The sequence below is a fragment of the Numida meleagris genome, chromosome 12, assembly GCF_002078875.1.
Source record: "Numida meleagris isolate 19003 breed g44 Domestic line chromosome 12, NumMel1.0, whole genome shotgun sequence".
Classification (NCBI taxonomy): domain Eukaryota; kingdom Metazoa; phylum Chordata; class Aves; order Galliformes; family Numididae; genus Numida; species Numida meleagris.
In genome coordinates, this window is record NC_034420.1 from 6,857,578 (window position 1) to 6,879,250 (window position 21,673).

The 21,673-nt window shown below is 35.9% G+C and overlaps 1 protein-coding gene across 5 annotated transcripts in view; it reads left to right on the plus strand.

The window, feature by feature from the left end:
• The window catches only part of GABRB2 (gamma-aminobutyric acid type A receptor beta2 subunit), a 145,475-nt gene that overhangs the window by 105,457 nt on the left and 18,345 nt on the right, over positions 1-21,673 (plus strand). For 4 of the 5 annotated variants that reach the window (XM_021410737.1, XM_021410739.1, XM_021410740.1 and 1 more), the window contains exons 8-10: positions 15,531-15,668; positions 16,820-16,972; positions 17,870-18,114. In XM_021410737.1, coding sequence (XP_021266412.1) covers positions 15,531-15,668; positions 16,820-16,972; positions 17,870-18,114 — 536 coding nt within the window. The remainder of the gene's footprint in view (positions 1-15,530; positions 15,669-16,819; positions 16,973-17,869; positions 18,115-21,673) is intronic. The other variant, XM_021410741.1, reaches the window with a different exon arrangement.

Consider the following 21,673-nt stretch of genomic DNA (forward strand, 5'->3'; position numbering starts at 1 on the left):
CCACCTTTCCCCAAGCTGAGATCTGAAGTGGAAACATTTTGTAGTATGTAGGCTATAAAATTAACTAAGCTGAAACATTTTTTGTTCTCATTAGGAAGACATATTTTGGAAGTACGCTGCAAAACAATTGTTGTTCTCTGTGCTTTAGACAGTGAGTTAGCACTTCATAACACACTGTGTGTGAACTTGCACGTATCCTAAATATCTACTTGAACTGAATTTAGATATGAGTCATAAACACTTCATAGTCTACCAGAGCTGAAGTAACCTAGCTTGTAGCCAAAATCTTCCCATGCATTTTTTCTAATATGTTTCTAATTCGTTATCTGTTTAAAGAGGTTTTTTTTAATCGTGGCTCTACTACTTGTATGTACTACCACCATCTTTTCAAAATTTTGTTTGATTTTATCCTAAAGTAGTTCAAGGGCTAAAATACATTTAGTACTTGTAAACAGAAATTAATTTGAGGGAAAATTAAGCCTATTTTCAAGTGATCTGGTTTCTAATGTTGTCTAGTGTTGTCGTGATAATAAAAGGAACTAAAGATAGCTACCCAGTATTAGTTGGGCATTCTTCCAGATCTTACTTTCATGCTGAAAAACGTTTATTGGCAGATCCTCAACAGATGTAAACTCTCATAACTATTGACAATCAACACCACCGTTTGAGTATCTGCCCCTGTATCGCTCTTTTCTCAGAAACAATTTCTTACTGCACCTACTGAATTATCGGTGTCTGAAATATTGACATATGGTAACTGCAGAACACAGGTGATGTAATATCTGATATCTCTGCTTATGGTAAAATAACACTTCTAAGATTATTCTCAACAAAATCATTGGAAATTCTTTTTCAAAGAAGGTGTCATTCATGAATGTGTAGTTTGGAGTTTTGTTCTAAAGTACTTTGTCGTCATGTACAACAAATATGACTGCATGGTAGTTTCTTTTATTTTTTTTCCCTTGTATTCATTGCTATTTATCTGTATTATTTCTTGGTTGATATTCAGGTTATTTATAGGATGTCTGCATCAATGTGCTTGTTTATATACCTTTTTTATGCATTAGACCATGTCTTCCTGCTCCGGTACTGCAGAGATAAAATATTTTATACTCTGGATATTTAAATAATTCTGCATATTTTTATATATTCTTTCAGGGAAAGAAAAGCAATTTCTTTTTTTTTTTTTCCCTCTATATTCTACCTTTTCCAATGGATTACTTGCTGGTTTGCCAGTAGGCATTTTAAATGTTTGCATTATGTTAATTCCATGTCTTCAACTATTGACCTTATTCCAAGTGTTCTGATGATCGAACGGAAAATGATAACAATATAATGCCATTTTCCTTATTTAATGAGGCATCAAATAGCTGTAATGATTAGGGTCATGAATAATTTGGTTCAGTGAATAGGAACGCAGTTTGATCAGTGCACCACAGATTTTCATTTTATTTATTCTAACATAGCTACACTGCTTCCTATGGATATGATTTCATTAAAAGTAAATGAATTAATAAACTTTGGGAGGAAATTTGTGGTTAAATTATCCTCCACTTAGCACTGAATATTATTAGGCCCTTTCCCCCCATTTATGCCATGGTCCACAGATGTTGCTCCATTCTCTGACAGTGTTTCTGATGTTGAAAGGTTTTTATCGGTGATGTCTAATTGTATGTGCAGTAAGGCTGCAGGAGGAATTGGAGAGTGTCTGAGGAAGGGCAGAAGTGAGCGTGCAGCATAGAGCTCGATGGTGCATCCCCTGGGGAAGCTGCTCTGAGCTTTGCCTTTCTGCTGCTGGGCTGCTGGTAGTTACTGTGCTCGTGACCAGAGGAATATGGCTGCTTTGCTTCTGGTTTTGTGTGTGAAGAACAAAGAGGGGGAAACCCTCTCCCTAATGTTCCACATGCATTTAAGTTTATGGCACTTGTTAGTATTGTTTATAGTATTGTTAATGGCCCCACAGTGCCTTCAATACGAAGAGCCTAGCCTGTGTTAACAGGCTCCAGTAAGGGCTGGTTTTATTCACTTCTTTTTGCATAAGTTCTACATGCATCTTTTCTGACATTTCTTCAATAGCACTGCTTTGATATGAGTTTGCATTTTTGGTTTCCTTAAAGAAAGATAATCCCTTTTTCTTCCACTTGGACGATCAGGCATAGCACTCAACATACCCTTTTAGTTTCAGTAATACTTAGTACTTTGTAAAGCAAGAAGCAGTTTTAGTCTGTGTTTTTTCTACAAGTGCTTGGTGCTGGGAAAGTAGTGAAGATTCTTAGCCATTTCAGCACTTTACACACTAGCTGGGTGTAATGACAGACTTTGGATCCACAAACACATTGTGCAGCCTGATTACATTTGCCTAATTACAGTTCCATGAGATGTTTCAAGTTAACATGGCTGTTAAAAGCCACTTGGGGCAGCTCAGCTCTTCAGTGTTCCCGCTTCTAACTAGTGACAAAATGACATGATAAAACCATAATGAGATCAGTATCTTCCTCTCAGTGCCTTTCAAAGATACGTGTTACATATTCTCGTTTACACTTAGCTATGTAAGAGGCCTTTCAATCTAAGCTTTGGACAAATAGTTACCTACAACACTAGTAATAAAATCTATCCTAATAAATACTGCTGCATATATGTACTTATATTATAGTGGATTGCAGCAGTAATTCAAATATAATATAAAGCTGAGAGCAGCACAGGAATGACAATGGCTTAATAAACACATTGACACAGTGGCTGCTAGATACCTGCAGCGCTGATGAGCTCCTGAGCTGTGACAGCCTCATAGAGGCACAGAATGCTACAGAGAAGGCAATTTTCATGCAGTAACAGAGCTCACCATATCTGCAGCCTCTTCATTCTGTGTAGAAGCAATGCATTTCCTGCAAATAAGAACCTTCAATGCCACAAGATACATACAGGATAACACTTTCTAAAGTAAAGGCATGGAATGCTGTAGAATCTCATGTGAATATATTGTCAAACTGCTTGATATTTTGGTACAGAATTTGAGTCATAATTCCTTCAAGAATGAAGTTGTGCAGTTGTGAGTTTAAGAAGAAATAGTGATTACAAAGTACTAAAATAGCACTTTCTGTTGCTGCATTGTTTATTATACATTATTGTATTATTCATCTGTTTTTCTCTTAGTAAATGACTTCAGCTTTTTTGAAGAAGGGTATTTGTTTCAAAGGCACGAGAGAGGTGCAGTCCATATGGGCCTTGCAGCATAGAGATGTAGACCTTTCACTTTTGTATTTGAGGCTGATTTCCTTTTATGTATGTTAAAATGTTACATTGGATTCTTTTTAATGAACATTTACATGCAGATATCCTGCTTTTCCACCCCAAGAGGCAACCTTATGTAATACCTATTTGCATACTGACACAGTTGCGATACTGGATCTAGAGGAAAACAGAATAAAAGTCAAGAGCGTGTGTTAAAATCTACTTGCAGAGAGAAACTCCTTTAAGGTTTGTCATTATATTTTCTGTTGCATCTGCTTCACAAAATAAGCATAGCCTGAAGCTATGCCTGGAGTAAAGAAAAGTGAATGCTAGACTATAGACAATTTTTTTAACTTAAACTTCTGAAATGTGAATTTCAGTGATGATATCTTCTTGATGTAGTACCTGTGAACCTCACAGCAAAGCACAGGGAGGGACAGGAGATACAAGGTAAAGCAGGACGTTACTTGTAGGCTAGGATTTCACATGGTTTTATGTCATGTAAAAGGACAAAACTTTAAACTAGACTAGAGAAGTGAACTCTTCCTGGTGTCCAAGAAGAGGAAAATGTGAAGGGACGTTGTTTCTGTAGTGGATTTTGCTGTAGTCATCTGCTTAACAGAGAATTTGGGGCCTTGCAGCCTTACAGTTTTTGTGCCACTTGAATGCAGAGATGAAGAAGATTTTTCTCCTTCTTTGGCCTTGTCCTATCTCTATAAAAACACTTCCTGCTACCTTGTGCATAACTATCCACAAATATTAGCATCTAGTTACCCGCTGAATAGCTTTTCTTTGTATGCTGTTTCTAAAACCTGGAGGCTTGGGGTGTCAAAAACATTTATTCTCACCTCTTTCAGTATCCTAGGAAAGTAGCTGGGGTACTGCCGACCAACCTTTTCTGTCTTTTCTGATATAGGTGTCACAACAGAGTTTCCTACAGAAAAGTCCTCTGAGCCTTGCGGCACGCAGCTCCCACTGAAATATTTTGAGAACACAGCCATGTGGTTTCCTGTACCACCTGGGCTGTGTGAAGGTCATACAGGAATGTTACAGGTCTGTTACAGTTTTGAGGGAATACTGATGCAATTCTAACAAGATCAGAGTCTGTAATTAACGTTCTAATAAACTTCATTTACATGGTACTGTGTAAACAGTTCTCTGCAGCAAGAGTACATGTAATTATCATTGAAAAAGCTTTTAGGAGACAGAGAATTTTATTGAGATAGGAAGCAATATTAAGAAAAAGTTTCCAAATCTGTGTATGAATTACTTAAAACAAACAAAACAGAACAAAAAAAACATGTTCATTGAGATTTACTCATTAGTAAAAGAAAATTAATTTTTGCAAGCTCAGTTAAGTGTCCAGAACCAATCTCAATTATGTGTGGGCAAATACAGCTTGTTTTTTCTAATGTTCTAATGGTGTCTAGCTGTTACTGATAACAGCTTTTAGTGTATTGCTGTTGGACAGTACAAGACAGCAGTGCTTCTATTCTTTATAACAAATCTTTACTTATTATGTTTTAATTACTATGATGTCCTGAATAACTGCAGGTAAGGATGGAATAATATTCCAGAACATTGCCTCACCCAATACTGCAAGCTGTCATCTTAATGAATAAATATTTTCCTAAACTGAGCAAATGACACAGGCACTAGACAGCAGGGCTTTCTTCTACAAATTACATTTTTCTCCTTGCAGCCTTGGATATTTTATACAGCTATGGAATAATTAAGCAAAGTGGAGTATTAATGCAATTTTATAAAAAATATGTTAAGGTTGCCAGATGTTGTTCATTTTTTTTCTCTCATTTTTTATGTACATCAGCGTTCAAATAGCAGGCTGATAATGGGTTGTGGGGAACTTAGATATGAAGACCAAATGTTGTAAGGTATTAAGGAAAAAAAAGAAGAGGTTTACGTAGATGACGCTTCACTGATTCTTTTATTTTGATATACCCATAAGTTTTGAAAAGATCTAATCTCACATTTATTGATTAGAAAATTCCAATTTATGTAGTCTTTCACTGAAGACTTCTGTTAAGTAAGAAAATTGAGATTTATTTTATCAGAAAAGTGTATGAGCCCCTTCATCACTTCCAGAACATCCATAAATGTTTTGTATAGAAAATTTCCACTATGTCTGTTTGAAGCCAATCTGCTATAAGGGTAGGGAGGAGGAGAAAAATTGTCATTTTTACCCACTCAGGGTAGAGGCACGTTTCTACTCAGTTTTGTACACTGAGTAGTGCTTCTGTACTGCTGAGTTCTACAAGAGTTCTGTTCCTGAAAACATGGCCTCCTACTCATGTGCAGAAGACCATTGCTAATAGTTGTTCTCAAATATCAGAAACAATCTTCAGATATATGCAAAAAAATTGGGGTTTAAGACCCTTCCATCAATCTTCAAAGCTATCTCTTTGGAATGCAATTGAAGGATTCAATATATATTTCCATCAAAATATAAAACGTTGTTCTCTTTGCACCTATCTTAATAATATCTTTAATATTATGCAAAAAGATAAGTACTTTCAAATTAAATCATCAGTTATATGTATTCTTCATTTCATTGAATCACAGAGTTGGGTTGGAAGGGACCCTTAAGATGATCTAGTTCCAACCCCCTGCTATAGGCAGGGACACCTCCCTCTACACCAGGTTGCTCACAGCCCCATCCAGCCTGGCCTTGAATGCTTCCAGGGAGGGGGCACCCACAACCTCCCTGGGCAACCTGTTCCACTGTCTCACCACCCTCACAGTAAAGAATTTCTTCCTAATATCTAAACTTTAAAACTACATAAGAGAGAGTTCAAATTTGATTCTTCAGCTGAAGACACCATCCATCTAAACTCTATTAAATATTTTACTTTTTAGCAAGAATGAATTGTAAAATCTGCAAGTTAGATTCTGCCAAATTATTTGCTCATTTGTACTCATGCGTAGCACAGGAAAATCGATAAGTGAAGACTAAGCAGCTGTTGAAAAGAGACTGACTGGTTTCCAGATACTTGAAGGTCTTCAAAATTGCTTGAGTTACTTATTAAGCTTAAATCTTGTGAGCTAGGTGAAACAAACATTGTTTGTCTGTAGTTTTCAGTGCAAAAGCTTGATATTGATTTCTTTTTATTTAACTTCATCTTGATTTCATTGACAATTCTGGGAAAAAATAATTGTGAATGAAGAAGTAACGTTTTCCTGAGTCTTGGAAAACAGTAAGTACTTCATATTTTCATACTGAAGAGTACACTGAAAAAAAGCCCATTGTCTGCTCAAATCTGATTGCACTTCCCTTTTCAAAATGGATATTTTCTCATGAGTTCTGTTCGTTTCATGATTTAATAGAGCTGAAATAGATCACTTAAGAATTGATGTATTCATTTTCATCATATTTACAACAGCTGCAGTTCATATTTAAATAGGAATTTGTTACTTCTGCCCAAATGTTGCTTTCCTCAGCAATGATACATATCCATACAGTTACAAGTTGCAATTTCCTATTGTGTCTTTGAAAATCTAATCTAATGAAAACTGAATGTCTTGTTTCTTGCTTCTTCCACATAGCTGATAATCAAGTCAGGCTTCAAGAAAATAGACCATTGTTTTGAGCTTCTTAATATTGAGCTTCTCTATACAAGTCGACTTTTCATTACAAATTTATGAAAATAGCCCTTAATGCAGCCAAAAGTCAAATATCAACTGTGGTGTTTTCTTCTTTGTTTTTGTTTGTTTGTTTGTTTCCCTTGACATAGAAGGTGTTTAATATAGTTAATTGTGTGTGGGGGAACTCGTTTTTTGATGTGATAACGTTCAGTAGGGAATAAATTAGTCTGAAACTTTACTGTAGAATTGTAATGTATTACTAATCCATATTTTTCTCTCTGTCACCAAAAGTCACTACCATGTTTTGTTCAAATAACATTTTCTTAATGTCACCCATGCCATGCCATGCCATGCTAAAATCCCCTTCAGAGACAATCCAGAGTTAATCAGTGCAGAAACTGACATATCATTGTCAACATCTTCAGAAGATGTGAAAACTTGGTCCTCAGCTAAATAAAATAAATGGCTCAGAAGAACTCAGCTCTAGGCTAGGATGTTTCTAACTACTGTATATGTGTGTAGTTACATTACAGTGCTTGTTAAAAATTAGAAATTAGACATAATTTGAATAGTGATGGAGATCCCTAAACTTTAGAAATTTAAGTAAGTAAAATAGGACCAAATAGTGTCAATAAATAGCTTTGCAGATATAGGCGCTGGACAGGAGGGTGTCCAGTTGTAGACAGAATCTGAGAAACAAGATAGTTCTGACAGTGTGGCACCTGGTTTGGCCTAATTAGTCAAGGTTAGCTTCATATCACCGTGCAAGACTGTGCTGTATATACTCATCTATGTCACTTGAGGAACGCTTAGACTTGAGGATCTCCATGGTGTTGAAGCAAATGCCTTAGATCATTCATCCTAGTGGAAGTAACTCAGCTTTTGGAAGAAGAATGGTTACAAGAAATTGCTACTTTCTAGGTGCTAGAAGCTTTTTGAGTATTGCCTCGCTGATGTTGTTCTATTTCTTTCTTCTGAAATTTTCATTTTCCTAGAAATATTTTAGCAGTAGAAATTTACTTTTGAAAGCACTTTGTAGCAAATGCCCTAAGGGTCAAATTATTTCCATGAATTCGTTAGGGAAAAAAAAAAAAAAACAGCAAGGAGGTTTGTGTTGTATCTGGACACCTATCCCATAAGGTTGCAGAGCATACTATGACTAAGAATCAGGCCAGAAGTGCTTACATTAAAATGATCCTTGGCTCTGACAATGCCATAAGAAGTCCACTCTGTGAGAATCAATTGTACAGTATCACTCATCAAACAGAAGACCTATTTTTAATAGAAATTTGAAGCGCTATGGTGGTCACATTTCCCTCTTCTCTTCTTTCTTTTCCCCAGTCCACTCTGTTTAGTAACAAACCATTTGTATACCTTGAAGATAATGATTTTTTTGAGAATATTACTAATTTAATTGAAAAATCAATTGCATTTCACTGTAGTGAGTAAATGGTGCATCCTCTTTGTATCCAAATCCTCAGAGCCTCAGGGGAAGAACTCTTTGAAGTGAAATGTAAAAAGAATGTTAATTTTTTATGCAGAAAGACAGAATGGGGGGAAGGCAGGTCAGAAAAAGGAGAAAGAAAGAAGAATTATGTGCTTTTTCCTGCTCTTCCAATGCCAGATGTGTTCAGCTATACATAAAATCTGCCTTACCTTCTCTTCATGTCACCTTATTGACTTCAATGTGCAGTGACTTGTATTCCCCTCAGCTTTGAAGAGCTCTACAAACTCAAAGGAATACTTCTTATTCTTTCTGACTGTGTTTTTGAATGAACCAGTGGATAGTGAAGAACGAAGTGGTGCAGTGAAGCAAGGTTGAGTGTTCTGAAGGGTTTCAGGATTTCAGAATATGCTTTGCATGTGAGTTACGATTTTGCAATGAAATCTTAGCTGTTTGCTCCATGCAAACGAAAAGCTGCTGAAGAAATTACTTTAGAAAGAGTTTGGTGGTGCATGGTTTAAAAATAAATAAAAAAGCATGTACATTGATATTAAATGTCTTCCATTGATATATTATACAAACAGGATTAACCATCTGTTTAACCTTTCTATACAGCATTCATCTCATGCTGCAGGGTCTGTAGATGTCAAGCTTCTCAATTAGGCAGTTCTAGTCTGCTTTTAAATAGGTTACTGTGTCCTAAGACTGTCAGCTTAGAGTATTTTTTTATTCTTAATCAAAACATTTAGTCAGGTGCAGATAATGTCATCCATCAGTTCTTTCATTTTACTTTGAGAAGCTCTGTTGTCATGTGAGAGGCTAGGGAAAGAAAATCCAGTTGCTGACAGCAGAGATTCCCTTCCTCTTTCCCTCCCCATGAGTCCATAGATTTTTGTGTGTTGTAAAGACAATTATGTTTTATAATGCAGCTGTATTATCCTCCACAGTGTATATGCTGTTCTTGTAAATGGTTGCTTTATAACAGTATTTATTTCCAGATCCTGCTATAAGCTGAGTTTTAACATGTTTTATGTTGTTGACCAGGAGGCAAATACCTTAGGTGATCAGAAAGATTGTGCAATGCCAGCTTTTGTTGAGCCTCCAGACCTGCTGGGCAGAAATCTCACAGGACTGACCAAGATGTCCTTCATCATCCTTCAATGCTGACAATGCCCAGAATGGCTGAGTAGAGCAGGCAGAGTTAGGATTAGGACAGTTCCCAGCAGGATCCTTTTGTCTCATTGTTAATGCTGAAATGGTTTTCCATAGCTTGGACCTATGCTGAAAGAATGTTTCTGTTCCCCAGTGGTGTTCCAAACATGCTCAGACAATTTGCCGATGGTACAGAACAGAATGAGATGAATTCATGGCATCAGAATCCTATCTGCATTCTGGATGTGTTTACACCATTTTGCATGTTTGCCATTATTTTTTTTTCCCTAAAATCAACAAATATCTCTAGTCTCTATATGTTACTGCAGCATTAATAATGATATGTGGGCCACTTGAATCCTTACATACAGTGCGCACTGCTTGTAGGTGTTTGTGTATCTCTATATCAAATCTCAAATACAGCCCTGCTGTGCTATGTACAAACAAAAGCATCATGAGGCAATGAATCCAACGGATAAATCCTGATAATTCTGAGATTTTCTTAGAAGAGTTGGCTTCTTTTTTTTTTTTTTAAATTGTGCGATATCTCTGATAACTGCCTTGAGTGTAAATACTCTCATGTTCTGCTAGAATTTTACAGCTCTCATTTTAGGTTGTCTGTATTTAAAGAATTTCTGAATTTTGATTTCTCATAAGGTGACTGAAAAAAATAGGTGTTGTGTAGTTTCTGTAGGAAAAGGTTTTTATTCTGCATTCTTCTAGTTGTTTGTTTTCCTTCTACAAGAAATGACAGATGATAAAGCACTGAAGTACAGGCAATGATAAACACCTTGTCCATGTTAATGGGAGTTGAGAACGCTTTGCTTCTCACAGGATTGGTGCCATATTTCCAGGGCAATGTATTGATTTGGTTGACTGCCGATGTGTGATGCATGACAGAAATGAGAAATTGAACTTTCTGTATGTGAAGTAAATTGTGCTGGTGATGATATATAAGTGATTTAGGAAAAAGCAATCAATCAGTTTCTCTGTCCTGGTAGCAGTGCTATCTACAATTTAATATATGGTAAAACAACAACTCTTCTGCAATCAAAATCAAACAGACAGTGCTTCTTGCTAAAATCAGATTCTCACAAAAATGACTTGCAGAACTTTGTTTTTAGTATGCTTTACTTCCTTCATTGCTGATGTTATCTGACAATTTAGAAATATTAAATTCATTCATTCTTCTTTTCTTGTCAAGGTCCATAGATCATTTTTGGTAGACTATTACTGTTTTGAATTGGTTGGACTTTAAATAATTTTAACTTGGAAGTAGAGTTGTTTTGAGTTCCAAATACTTGCAGATGGGGTTTATTATAACCAGAGATAATTGGACATTAATACCTGTAAAACGTCTGCTAGAGACATGAATAGGCCCTTTCTGTTTTCTGGCAGATGTTTTGCAGATATTAGACTCATGTCCGATTATCTTTGAATACTTCAGCAGTTCACAATAACATTCATTTGAAGATGATTATATTATTCTTTTCTCCCCTTCTCCATGTTATGAAAAGAAAGAGATAACATATCCTTCTTGGAAGGACAGAGAGATATTTTAATGAAAGCTTGAAGAGACTTCCTAATACTATTCTTACTGAAGAGTCTTGTCATTCAGCATCAAAGCCTCAGCTAAACATTTTCCTCAGCGTAAGAAATTAAGCAGCAGGGAGTTCTGCACGCGTTCCCCAGAGCAGCACAGAGCTGCATAGATTGGAATCATCAACTTGAATATTTTGGTGAGATTTTTCAAAGGAGTTCAGCTCTCCTCAAGAAGGAGTTGTCAATATTTACCTAGTACTGATGCTGGGAGAATACAGGGAGCACCTTAACCAGATCTCTTGTTGTTACTGGTAGAGAGGGAGAGCTGGAAGTTTTGGCAATGTGCTGGAAATTAAATCCTGGAGATTTTTCCTGCATCACCCCTGGTATGATTACATGCTTCAGGACCAAACTGTGTGTGAGCAGTTGGGCAGAAAAGATCTACGAATAGATGTCCAGAAACAAACAGAAGAAAGGACCATTGAGGCTTTTTAGAAACGTTTTCTCTTACACACATTTTTTTTCCTCAATGTAACTTATTTTATCATTTTTATTTGGTCAAAAAGGAAAATAAAAGATTGATTTATTAGTTGTAAAGCTTAACAATTAAACTGGCTCAAAATGTTTTCTTTATGAATCCTTCCAAATTCAGTAAATGGTCTTTTATCTGGAAGGTGCTACTGGAATTAGTAGGTTTGAGATGTAATAGAAGCAGAACTCAGCAGCATCAAAACAATATATGCAATGTATGTAATATCATTTTTAAACTCAGTATATATTTTCCCTAATATATACCTGCTTTTAAAGCTCAACACCACCCAATTTATTATTGCCTTTTATATGTTATGTTGTCTTATGTTACTTCACTGAAAGCCGAGAATGAGACCTGTCTGATATGAAGTGGCAGTGTACAAGGAAACAAAAAGCTATCCACCTTTGTTCTGAAGTTGGAATTGTGACCAGAAAAGTAAAAGATATCGTGACAACCTGATATATTTCAAGTCTGCAGATTCTGCATGTATTGCTTAAACCATGCCTTGGAAGAAATGACCAAAGAATTCACAAGAGTTAAGGATTTGTGTTTCACGCAATGTTTTTCTTTTAAATGTCTAGTTGAAGTGGGCCTGTTTTTCTGTGAACACTATTACTAATGAACTCTATCCATGTACCGTTGTTCTTCCGGGAAAATACTTTTTTAAAGCAAATGAATTAGATGTAGTAGTACTTAAAATCTAGGATTGTGTAGTGAGTAGAAACAGCCATTCAACAAGTAGTGCCCCAGTGCTAACTTCCCATCCAGCAACAGCTTTCCATTGGTCCTGCATTGGTCTTACATGTGTCGCAGAAAGGGCAGAGTCTTTTTTCCACACAGCATTTGGGAAAATGCACAGCTTTTGTTATTAGCAGATTCAGGTGGTAAGTAACAATGTGCAAATTGAATGTAATAAATTCCATTTGCTGGAAAACATATTGTATAGGTATCCAATGGAGAACCAGAAGACTGGCTCTGGCAGGATAAGGCATTTGTACCTGCAATCCAGGGCACAGAAGAACTAAAGTTGTGCTAATGGTGACATAGACAGAACCTGGTATAAACCTGCAACAAAAATAATGAAATAATAATAAAAATCAGAACACTCTAAATTAAAGGTGAAAAAGTATCATGATGTTTTCTAAGCTGTGTGCAGGACAGCTGGAGTCTGTTAGCTCAAGAAACTAATTATTTGTTTCTTAACATATTCAGTATTTAGAAGGGCCTCAGTATTTCAGGCCACTGTGGAAGGGAAAGGAATTTAAAAGTGTTGCACTCTTCCATCATGTAACATTTACTGTCATTAGCGGTCTTTAAACTGTGGAGGAAATAGAATGAAGCTAATTGAAGAAATGAAAGGTAGGGAGGAAGGCTGCCATACAATTAGGCAGTTTTGGAAAATCATGACTAAGCATCAAAATACATTACTTTCTCATGAGAACAAAACAATTCCCATCTCCTGAATAACTCTAAAATTTGATTTATTTTTTTTTAAATAACTGACACTATAGAACAAATCAGTTCTCACTGTTCTTGGCTGAACTAAGAATGCGTTGCATAGTCACTGGAAGTCATTGTGCTATTCTTATCTCTAAATACAGCATCACTTGGTCAACGTACAACTTTTTTATGCTGTAGATTTCTTCATGAGCTAACTCAAAGCTGTTAGATTCTTATAATTCAAAATGTAGGTTTGAGCATTCTTTTTTGTTTCACAAAGTGTCATTAGTATGATTGGGGAATCATGGTTACTATTTGTTTAATTACAGAGGATAGGCCTGCTGACAGATAGCATTAATCTTGGCTTCTTTTCAGACCTCTCATGTTTTAGACTCTGAACAAGTAATGTGCAATCAATACAAAGACTGACATCTATGAGATTCTTCATTTCACAAAAAAATCAGTATAGAAGAATGTAGATGATTTTGTTTATGATGCTGTCCAAACAGATGAGGGAAGCTAAATATTATCTGAGCTATTTGTTCAAATTATATTTTTATTTTCTTCTTGGTGAAGCAAAAAATCAAGTATGACTGGCAATGAATCATAAACCACTGATGTAAGCTATTCGTTGTTGTGAATTTAAGCTCTGTTTCTTAAGGAGTTCCAGATACATCAAAGGCATATCGTGTTTTGCATTGCAGGTCTTTTTCTCCCTTCACTGTTGAATCTTATTTAGAAGATACAGTCCTCTTTTTAATTTGGTTGATGTTGTCTATCAGAGTTAGTCAATTTTTTTTCTGAATGGCAAGGTTAAGAAAACTTATTTCACAAAGAAAGAATAAAAAATCTATTTTCAGTAGTTTTTTCCTATCAATGTCAGCAACTTTGAAAGAAGAGCAGTGTTGCATCTTGAATCCTTGATGCTGACCATATGTTCAAAATCTGTTCTTTATGAAATAGAGACAGCAACTGAGTGCAGTTTTCAATTTTCTGCCATCAAACTGCTGTAGGTTTGCTGCTAGACCCATGAAAAACAGAAGAGTGACATATACACAAAACTGGAATTGCCATCAAAATTCTGTAAGAATGTAACTACCAAAATACTTTTAAACCTACTGTATTTGGAATAGATTTCACTGGTTGTTTCAGTGTTTTCACTGAATATTGCATTTAAGTCTTCAAACTTGCAGGCCTTCTGCTACTGCTGTGCACCTGTGTTGCGCGGACTATCAAAAACTAATAATATGTGGTAGAAGTTTTATAAATTCTGAGTTATCATAGAATGTATAATCTGCAAAGCTGCTTGAAATCAAGTCATAGTCTTGAATGGTGCTTATTGTAATTTTGATTTTTGTCTATGGATAGGAACGTAAAATCAACTCAAATCTGTTTGTTTTATCTGAGTTTTCCAAAGGAAAATGTTAATTGTTTGGTGCTCATCTTTCTATTTTCATTTTTCAACAGCAAAAATCTTTAATAGGTTAAAACTTTTTCTGTTTTTGTTGTGCATTTATTTATGTTCTCCATTGATCAGTACTCTGTCAACTCTAGAATATGTAAGTTGTCTGAACTGCTGTTTAAAGAACTTAGATTTCATGCATATGTTTTATGATTGAGAAAACGAATGCTGTTTTATGTTTCTTATTTGTTTCTTTTTTGTGGTCTTTTTTTGTTGTTGTTGTTGTTATTCGTTTTTTGCCATAAAGATCAATGACTTCTGAATCTGTTATTGTTGTGTCTTGTGAGTGCCACACTAATTGCGACTGTCTTCTTATATTTAAGCCTCCTTGGGAAAAAGGAATGAGCTTGTTTTACAAGTAAATCGAAACGGATTTGAACCACAGTTCAACGTCAGCCAAAAAAATCATAGAATCATAATATGGTTTGGGTTGGAAGGGACCTTTAAGACGATCTAGTTCCAACCCCCTGCTGCAGGCAGGGACACCTCCCTCTAGACCAGGTTGCTCAAAGCCCCATCCAGCCTGGCCTTGAGTGCTTCCAGGGTGTGGGCATCCACAGCCTCTCTGGGCAACTTGTTCCAGTATCTCACCACCCTCACAGTAAAGAATTTATTTCTAATATCTAACCGGAACCTTCCCTCATCCAGTTTAAAGCTATTAAAATACAACCAGTTAAGTTGTAAACTACACTGTGTACGGAGCAAATATCATGAGCTACTCTATGCTGAGTTTCTCTCTCGGCCACTGTTTGGAGATTGGGCATCAGTTGGGAGGTTATGAGTATTTGCATTACAGGTGTACATGTATATATATAGAGAGAGTTATCTCATTTTTGTTTCTATTATTTTCCTTTTCTGTGTTAGTAAATAGCTTTTATCTCAACCCACGAGTCCTATTTTGAAGGGAGTGAGCAAACAACTGTGTGGTGCTGAGCTGCCTGCTGGGTTCAGCCACAGCAAAATGAAACTTAGAATTGCCTGTGCCTGTCTGTGCATACATAGCTATTCTATCATTAATATTTTAGTTTCAGAAATATATTTCATGTATTTTCTGAGTGAATTCTCCAGACTGTTCTCCATGACGTGAGAAGTGATGTGTATTTTAACGCTTTGCTCCTGTTTTATAGATGGCTATACGACAGATGACATTGAATTTTACTGGCGTGGGGGTGATAACGCAGTCACAGGAGTCACAAAGATTGAACTGCCACAGTTCTCCATTGTAGACTACAAGCTTATCACCAAGAATGTTGTTTTCTCTACAGGTTTGTGGATGGGAGGCTAAAAGGGGAAATAACTGGGAAGAGTAAAAATGGGATAATTCTCATTGTGCAGTTCAGGATCTGAAAATTTTAGAAACGGGAATAAATCAGAGCAGCAACTGCATTTTAAAGCAAGTAAATTTAATTACAGCTTCCACAACATATAAGGCAGTACTCATTAACCTATGAAAAGAATACAACAGACTGTCATGTTAAGGCTCAGTCAAATTTTCTGTTCTTCTGTGAAAACTGACCAAGACACACAAACCTCAGCACCTTAACTCCCAACAAGAAAGAGCTCAGCTTGTAGGAACTTTTCTATCACTATTAATAGATGCTTTTTGTTTCAAGCTGTTGGATGTGTTTTGCTAATTATTTTGTCTTCACCATAAAACCTTTCCTATCATCCTTCCACAAGATCTGTATCATATCCTATGCTGGCAAACGTGACTTTCTGAAGGCTGAAAAGGTGCTGTGTAACAAGTTGCAATGACATTAAATCATTCAAGTTGAGTTACTGCTATTCGGTGTTCTCTACCTACTTGAGAAAGCTGCTAGGTATTAGATTAGGAAGAAAAGAAGAGGAAAACAAACAAAAAAAGCAAAACAACAAAAAAACCCACCAAATAATTGTTTAGATATAGACAGAAATAATCTTGGGTGGGAGTACAGAAGCATTGTGCATTCCAGATTCTTCAAAAGCTAAGCAGAAATGGGACTTGAATACATGATGATCTCTATGTACCCATTTCAATGAGTGCTTCATGCACCACAGTTTTTCTGCTGTCTGGTGACAAAGGGGAAGCGTTGCACTGCCTGGAGAGAAGGTTAGAATAAAGGTTACACTTAAGGAAGCATAGTACAGCTTGTCAGCAAAGAAACACTGTTATGTTTTGATTCTGTGAAATGTGTTTGGCTGTAGATTTTTGAATATTATGATTACCAGCAGAAGTGAACCTAGTGGCTTCCTTGTACCCTTCAAATACAAGATTATTTTATCTCAATTCTTGCTAGAAACTCTACAGCTGATTATTCAGGATCTTTCAACCCTCTGTGTAGTCTTTGCTGCAGGAAACAATAAAACCAAAATGACAGGAAAATGTTTTCAGGCTTTATGCGAGTAAATTATGGCCGTACCAAATATTCTCTTTTAGGTGCCTACCCAAGGCTGTCTCTCAGCTTTAAACTTAAGAGAAACATTGGTTACTTCATTCTGCAGACCTACATGCCTTCTATTCTGATCACTATTCTGTCCTGGGTTTCCTTCTGGATTAATTATGATGCTTCAGCTGCAAGAGTTGCTTTAGGTAGGCATTTTTACACCTCTGGTAGTGTGCATTAGCTGCTTTTTCTTGCTTCTGGCATGGTGGATAGTGCATGGTTTGAAAAATATATCTGTTAGATCTGGCTTGTAAGCTTTGTATTATTGAATCAGTGTTTAAGTCATCCCAATTTAAATAGAAATTAAAGCGATTTCATGTCTGAATTAGCTAACTGTATAATCATTGTAACCAGAATTAGCATAATTGTTTGTGTCCTCTGTTGTTGTTTTACTGCTTGTTCTTCTGTAAAGAGAATGCATTTAGTTTGCTTTTGCTCGTGGCAGTTCACAGCTCTGTGTTATAGAATATAAATTGCTTTTTCTTTTGGGTATAGATTAAATAAAGTTTTACGTGGGTTGTATAGGTAATGAATATCTATTGCCAAATTTTGTATAAATCAGATCAATTGTTTCCAATTTTGTTCTGATACAGATAAATAAGTAAATTACTGTAAAGGACAATTTGGAATCAGTCATTCTAACATTATGGAATGCTGTCTGAGTTTTGCCAGGCCTTTTTGTGTAGTATTTTGTGATAAGATTTGTAGTCTACAGACAGCATTGAAAATGCTGGAGGAAAGCAAGATACAATGACTCTAGGCTGGTAATTTGTAACTGAGACTGTTCCAGTAGGTTATGGTTTAGCTGGTTAAAAGCATACTTGTAGAATCCAACTACTGTTTTTTACTAGTGATTTTCTTTGCTGTTCCAAAAAATTTAAGACTAAGGAATACAAACCAATGTTTTCTGTTTGTTTTTCTACCAGGAAAAAAAAAATCTAGAATTCTTTTCAACACTAGCAGCTGATTATTGTGAACTACAATGCTAGAAAGTTTAAAATGAATTCAGTCAACAGCCTTCTCCTATTTTTTTTTTTTCCCAGGAATCACAACTGTCCTCACAATGACCACAATTAACACTCATCTTCGAGAGACTCTTCCCAAAATTCCATATGTGAAAGCCATTGACATGTATCTTATGGGATGTTTTGTCTTCGTTTTCATGGCTCTGCTAGAGTATGCTTTGGTCAACTACATCTTCTTTGGCAGGGGACCTCAGCGTCAAAAGAAAGCAGCAGAAAAAGCTGCCAGTGCCAACAACGAGAAGTTGCGAATGGATGTCAATAAGGTAAACTTAAACAGATATATGTTTTAGCATTGCCGCATGACCAAAGTAGACTTGCACTTCTGCCAGACAGAGCTTTTAAATGTAATTTCTGGTAGAAAATGAAATGGGGTTATTACGATCTTACCTTAGCTTTCTGCAGGGCCACATACTTAGCCACTTCAGCAATGAATGCTGCCCTCTAGCCTGGAAAACTGAATGTTTGTTTTCTAAAGCATGCACTCAGATAAGCTTTACTGTAAGGTGTTTTCTCAGTGGAGCGTACAGTAATCTGTTTGCGAAGGTACAAATCCAAAATGATGGCTATAGCTAATATTCTAGTAAGAGCTGTATGGAACATGGAAAATAGAACTTAAATTTAACCTACTTTAATAAATTTTTCAAATGACCTGGATAAGAAGGATTTGCTACAGAAGTGTTTAAAGCTTGGAAAGTTTGCGTATTTTCAAAATAAAATGGCCCAGAATGTTGATGACTAAATGGGGAACTGCTCGGAGATAAAGTATCAACTTGCTGTGCATTTAATTCTGAATCTGAAAATGGTTCCCTGGGGAGGGGGAATTGAGGCAGAAAAGACATTTGCCAAGATACACACTTTCAGAAAACGTGTCCATTATGCTTAATGAAAATGAAGCACTTACCATAAAGCACTTGTCATTTTTCACTGTGGCAATTTTGGATGAATCTCACACTGTGGCAGATCTGGGTTGAATGCTAAAATGTACTCAGTGTGAAATGTACAAACTTTCACACACATGCAAAATAAGAAAGTTAATTAAAGTTAAATTCTTTCTCTTTTATCTTTTCATGGCTAGACTTCGTATTCCTTGTTCAGCATTATACTCCAAGGGAGAATAAACAAGATCAGAATTAAAAAATAATAATAATAATCGAAATCAGAAAATGATTATTTGTGAGTGGAAACATAAGTTGCATACAGCTCTGGTTGTGGAATTTCTCAAGTTTGTTCAGAATTTCTGCACTGTCATAGCGTGCCTATGGACGGAGTATTAAACTACAAAGAACATCTCATACTGATGATGTAAAACAGCTATAGTTTTTATAGTGTATATAATTTTATAGTCTTTTAAGATAGAAGATTATATTTCCATATGTGAGATCTCACCCATTCAATATTTTTTCTTTTAATTTGGGATAAATGTTTTAATGAATTAAGACAAATGCATAATTATTAGATTAATTTTGATGGTCTGATACCATGCATAATCTGTTCTTATTTTAAAATTACAGTGTTCTTGAAGACTGTTTTAAACACCAAATAGTTTTTTTCTTTCTTTATTGTTTCATTTTGCATCATAAGTAATCATTCATATTATAAATAATTATTATTTCATTTTTCAAATTTATTTTTTAATAATTAGTTTCCCTTTAAACAATCAAAGCTATTAACTTATAAAATCCAGTAGGTAATTTTACAAGACTAGATCTGTATTAACCTAAGACCTTTCCTCTAACATACATGGAAATTTAAGGTTCTTAGGTTCCAGCGTATCACAGAGCCCATAGCTGAGGTATGTTCATATGCACTGTTTTTCTTGAGATGTTCTCTATATACTTATTCATATAACAGATCTATCAGACATATAATAGACTACCAAAGTCTATTGGAAAATTACTAATCACAAACTAGAATTGGAAAGCACCAATTAGTGTACTAATCCAATTCAATAAACAGGGTAAAATAACCTGAATGTCTACTGCAGAAATTCACCAGCTCGCAAAATTAATAGGGAGTATACTAGGAAAAACTTCATACTACTTGTATTTTTGAAACTGAGCCTTTAGCTTAATTTGCCAGGCCAGTATGGTTTATAATTTGTGGCTGTTTTGCTTTAGTATCCAGATAACACTGATCTGCTAATCAGTTTTGCAATCCTTTAAGTCATAGATAAACAGGAGAGGAGAAAGGAGTGGAAATTTATCCTACTGCACACAGACTGCTTTGGTAAGGAGGAGAGGAGATGATAGTTGCTATTTTTTTGACCATCAGCACGAAAAAAAGATTTATATTTAATGGATTTGAATACTTTCTCTTTGAAAGGGGACCAGATATTGTATAATTATTTTTGTGCACGAGAACGAGAAATGTGTTTTAACTGTAGAAATTTGTTCAGATGCAAGTTTCACTGTAAACCCAAGTATTTAGGAATAGGACCAAATGAACACTCCATCTCTAATTAGGATGCAACATCAAAGGACTATTTTATTCTTTCATGATATTACTAGATTCCTCATGTATCAGTAAATGGAATATTATGAAGTCATGCTTGTGGCTTCAGGGACAATGTGAGAGAAGATTAAAACCACAAGTAATAAACCTCAAAACAAGAGGACAAACAATTTTATACAGCTCTATTACTACATTCAGCATCGACTTTGTAAAAACAACAGATGAATAGTTATTGGAACATGCAGTGCAGCATTTTGTGCATACATAATACAACACCAAATCTATACAGGCTGCCCAGAAAGGTTGTGGATGCGCCATCCCTGGAGGTGTGCAAGGCCAGGTTGAATGGGGCACTGAGCAGCCTGAGCGAGTGCTTGATTTAGTGGTTGGCAGCCCTGCCTGAGGTAGGGAGTGAGTTACAGCTAGGTGATCCTTGAGGTCCCTTCCAACCCATGCTGTTCTGTGATTAGACCTATATCTTGACTTACTTCTTGCATTCTGAAACTCAAGTAATAAAGTCATGGAGAAATTAAAAGGAAACAAAATCAAGGAAAACCGAGACTCAAATACCAGCAAATCTGCTATCAGAGACTCATTAAATCATATTGGACACGCTCAATTTTCTTTGCAGTGACTTCAGGATAAAATGGCTCTGTATACAGTCATTCCACTGTTGAAACTTCTCAAGGAGAGAAGTTCATTCAGGAGCTGATTATTTTACTCTCATCATCTTTTGCTTTTGTCAAGGTTAATTGTTCTCTCTGTAAACAGGCAGTTACCTGTTGCTTGAGGGTAAATTATCTTACACAGACTTTATTCTTGTTCTAGACATCCTCTGTTGTTGAAGCTAGCATTCACATAATTTCCTCAACTCTCTTTTCCAAGCCTGTCCTATTTCTTCAAACGTTTTTATTATAGTCTCTTATTTATGCATCCTTTCTGTTCTGAAGGGCATAGTACTGGAAGTGTACGTGGAAGGATGGGTAAACAGGGAATCTTGTATTTTGCTGTTGAAGATATAATACACGTCATGTACTAAAATATGTATAGTGTAACCCATATTTTATTTTACTCTGAGATATTTTACTCACAGATTTTATTCTGTAGACTTGTCTGGTTTTGGTGGAAATGTCAACAGTAATTGGCATTCTTTTGATCTTTTGTAGGCACATTTCCTGCCAAGTTTACTTTAAGCTCAATGCACTCATCTGGCAAATTCTCCATGGTACTTCCAGATTTTGAGCAGACATGTTTTAAAAAACATAGGGCCAAGTTATAATCTCTGTCTTCACAAATATCATTCAGCTGGATGGTGATTGTACACACGATTCTGTATTGTTTTGATTTTATGACAGTGTGTCAAAGGTTATA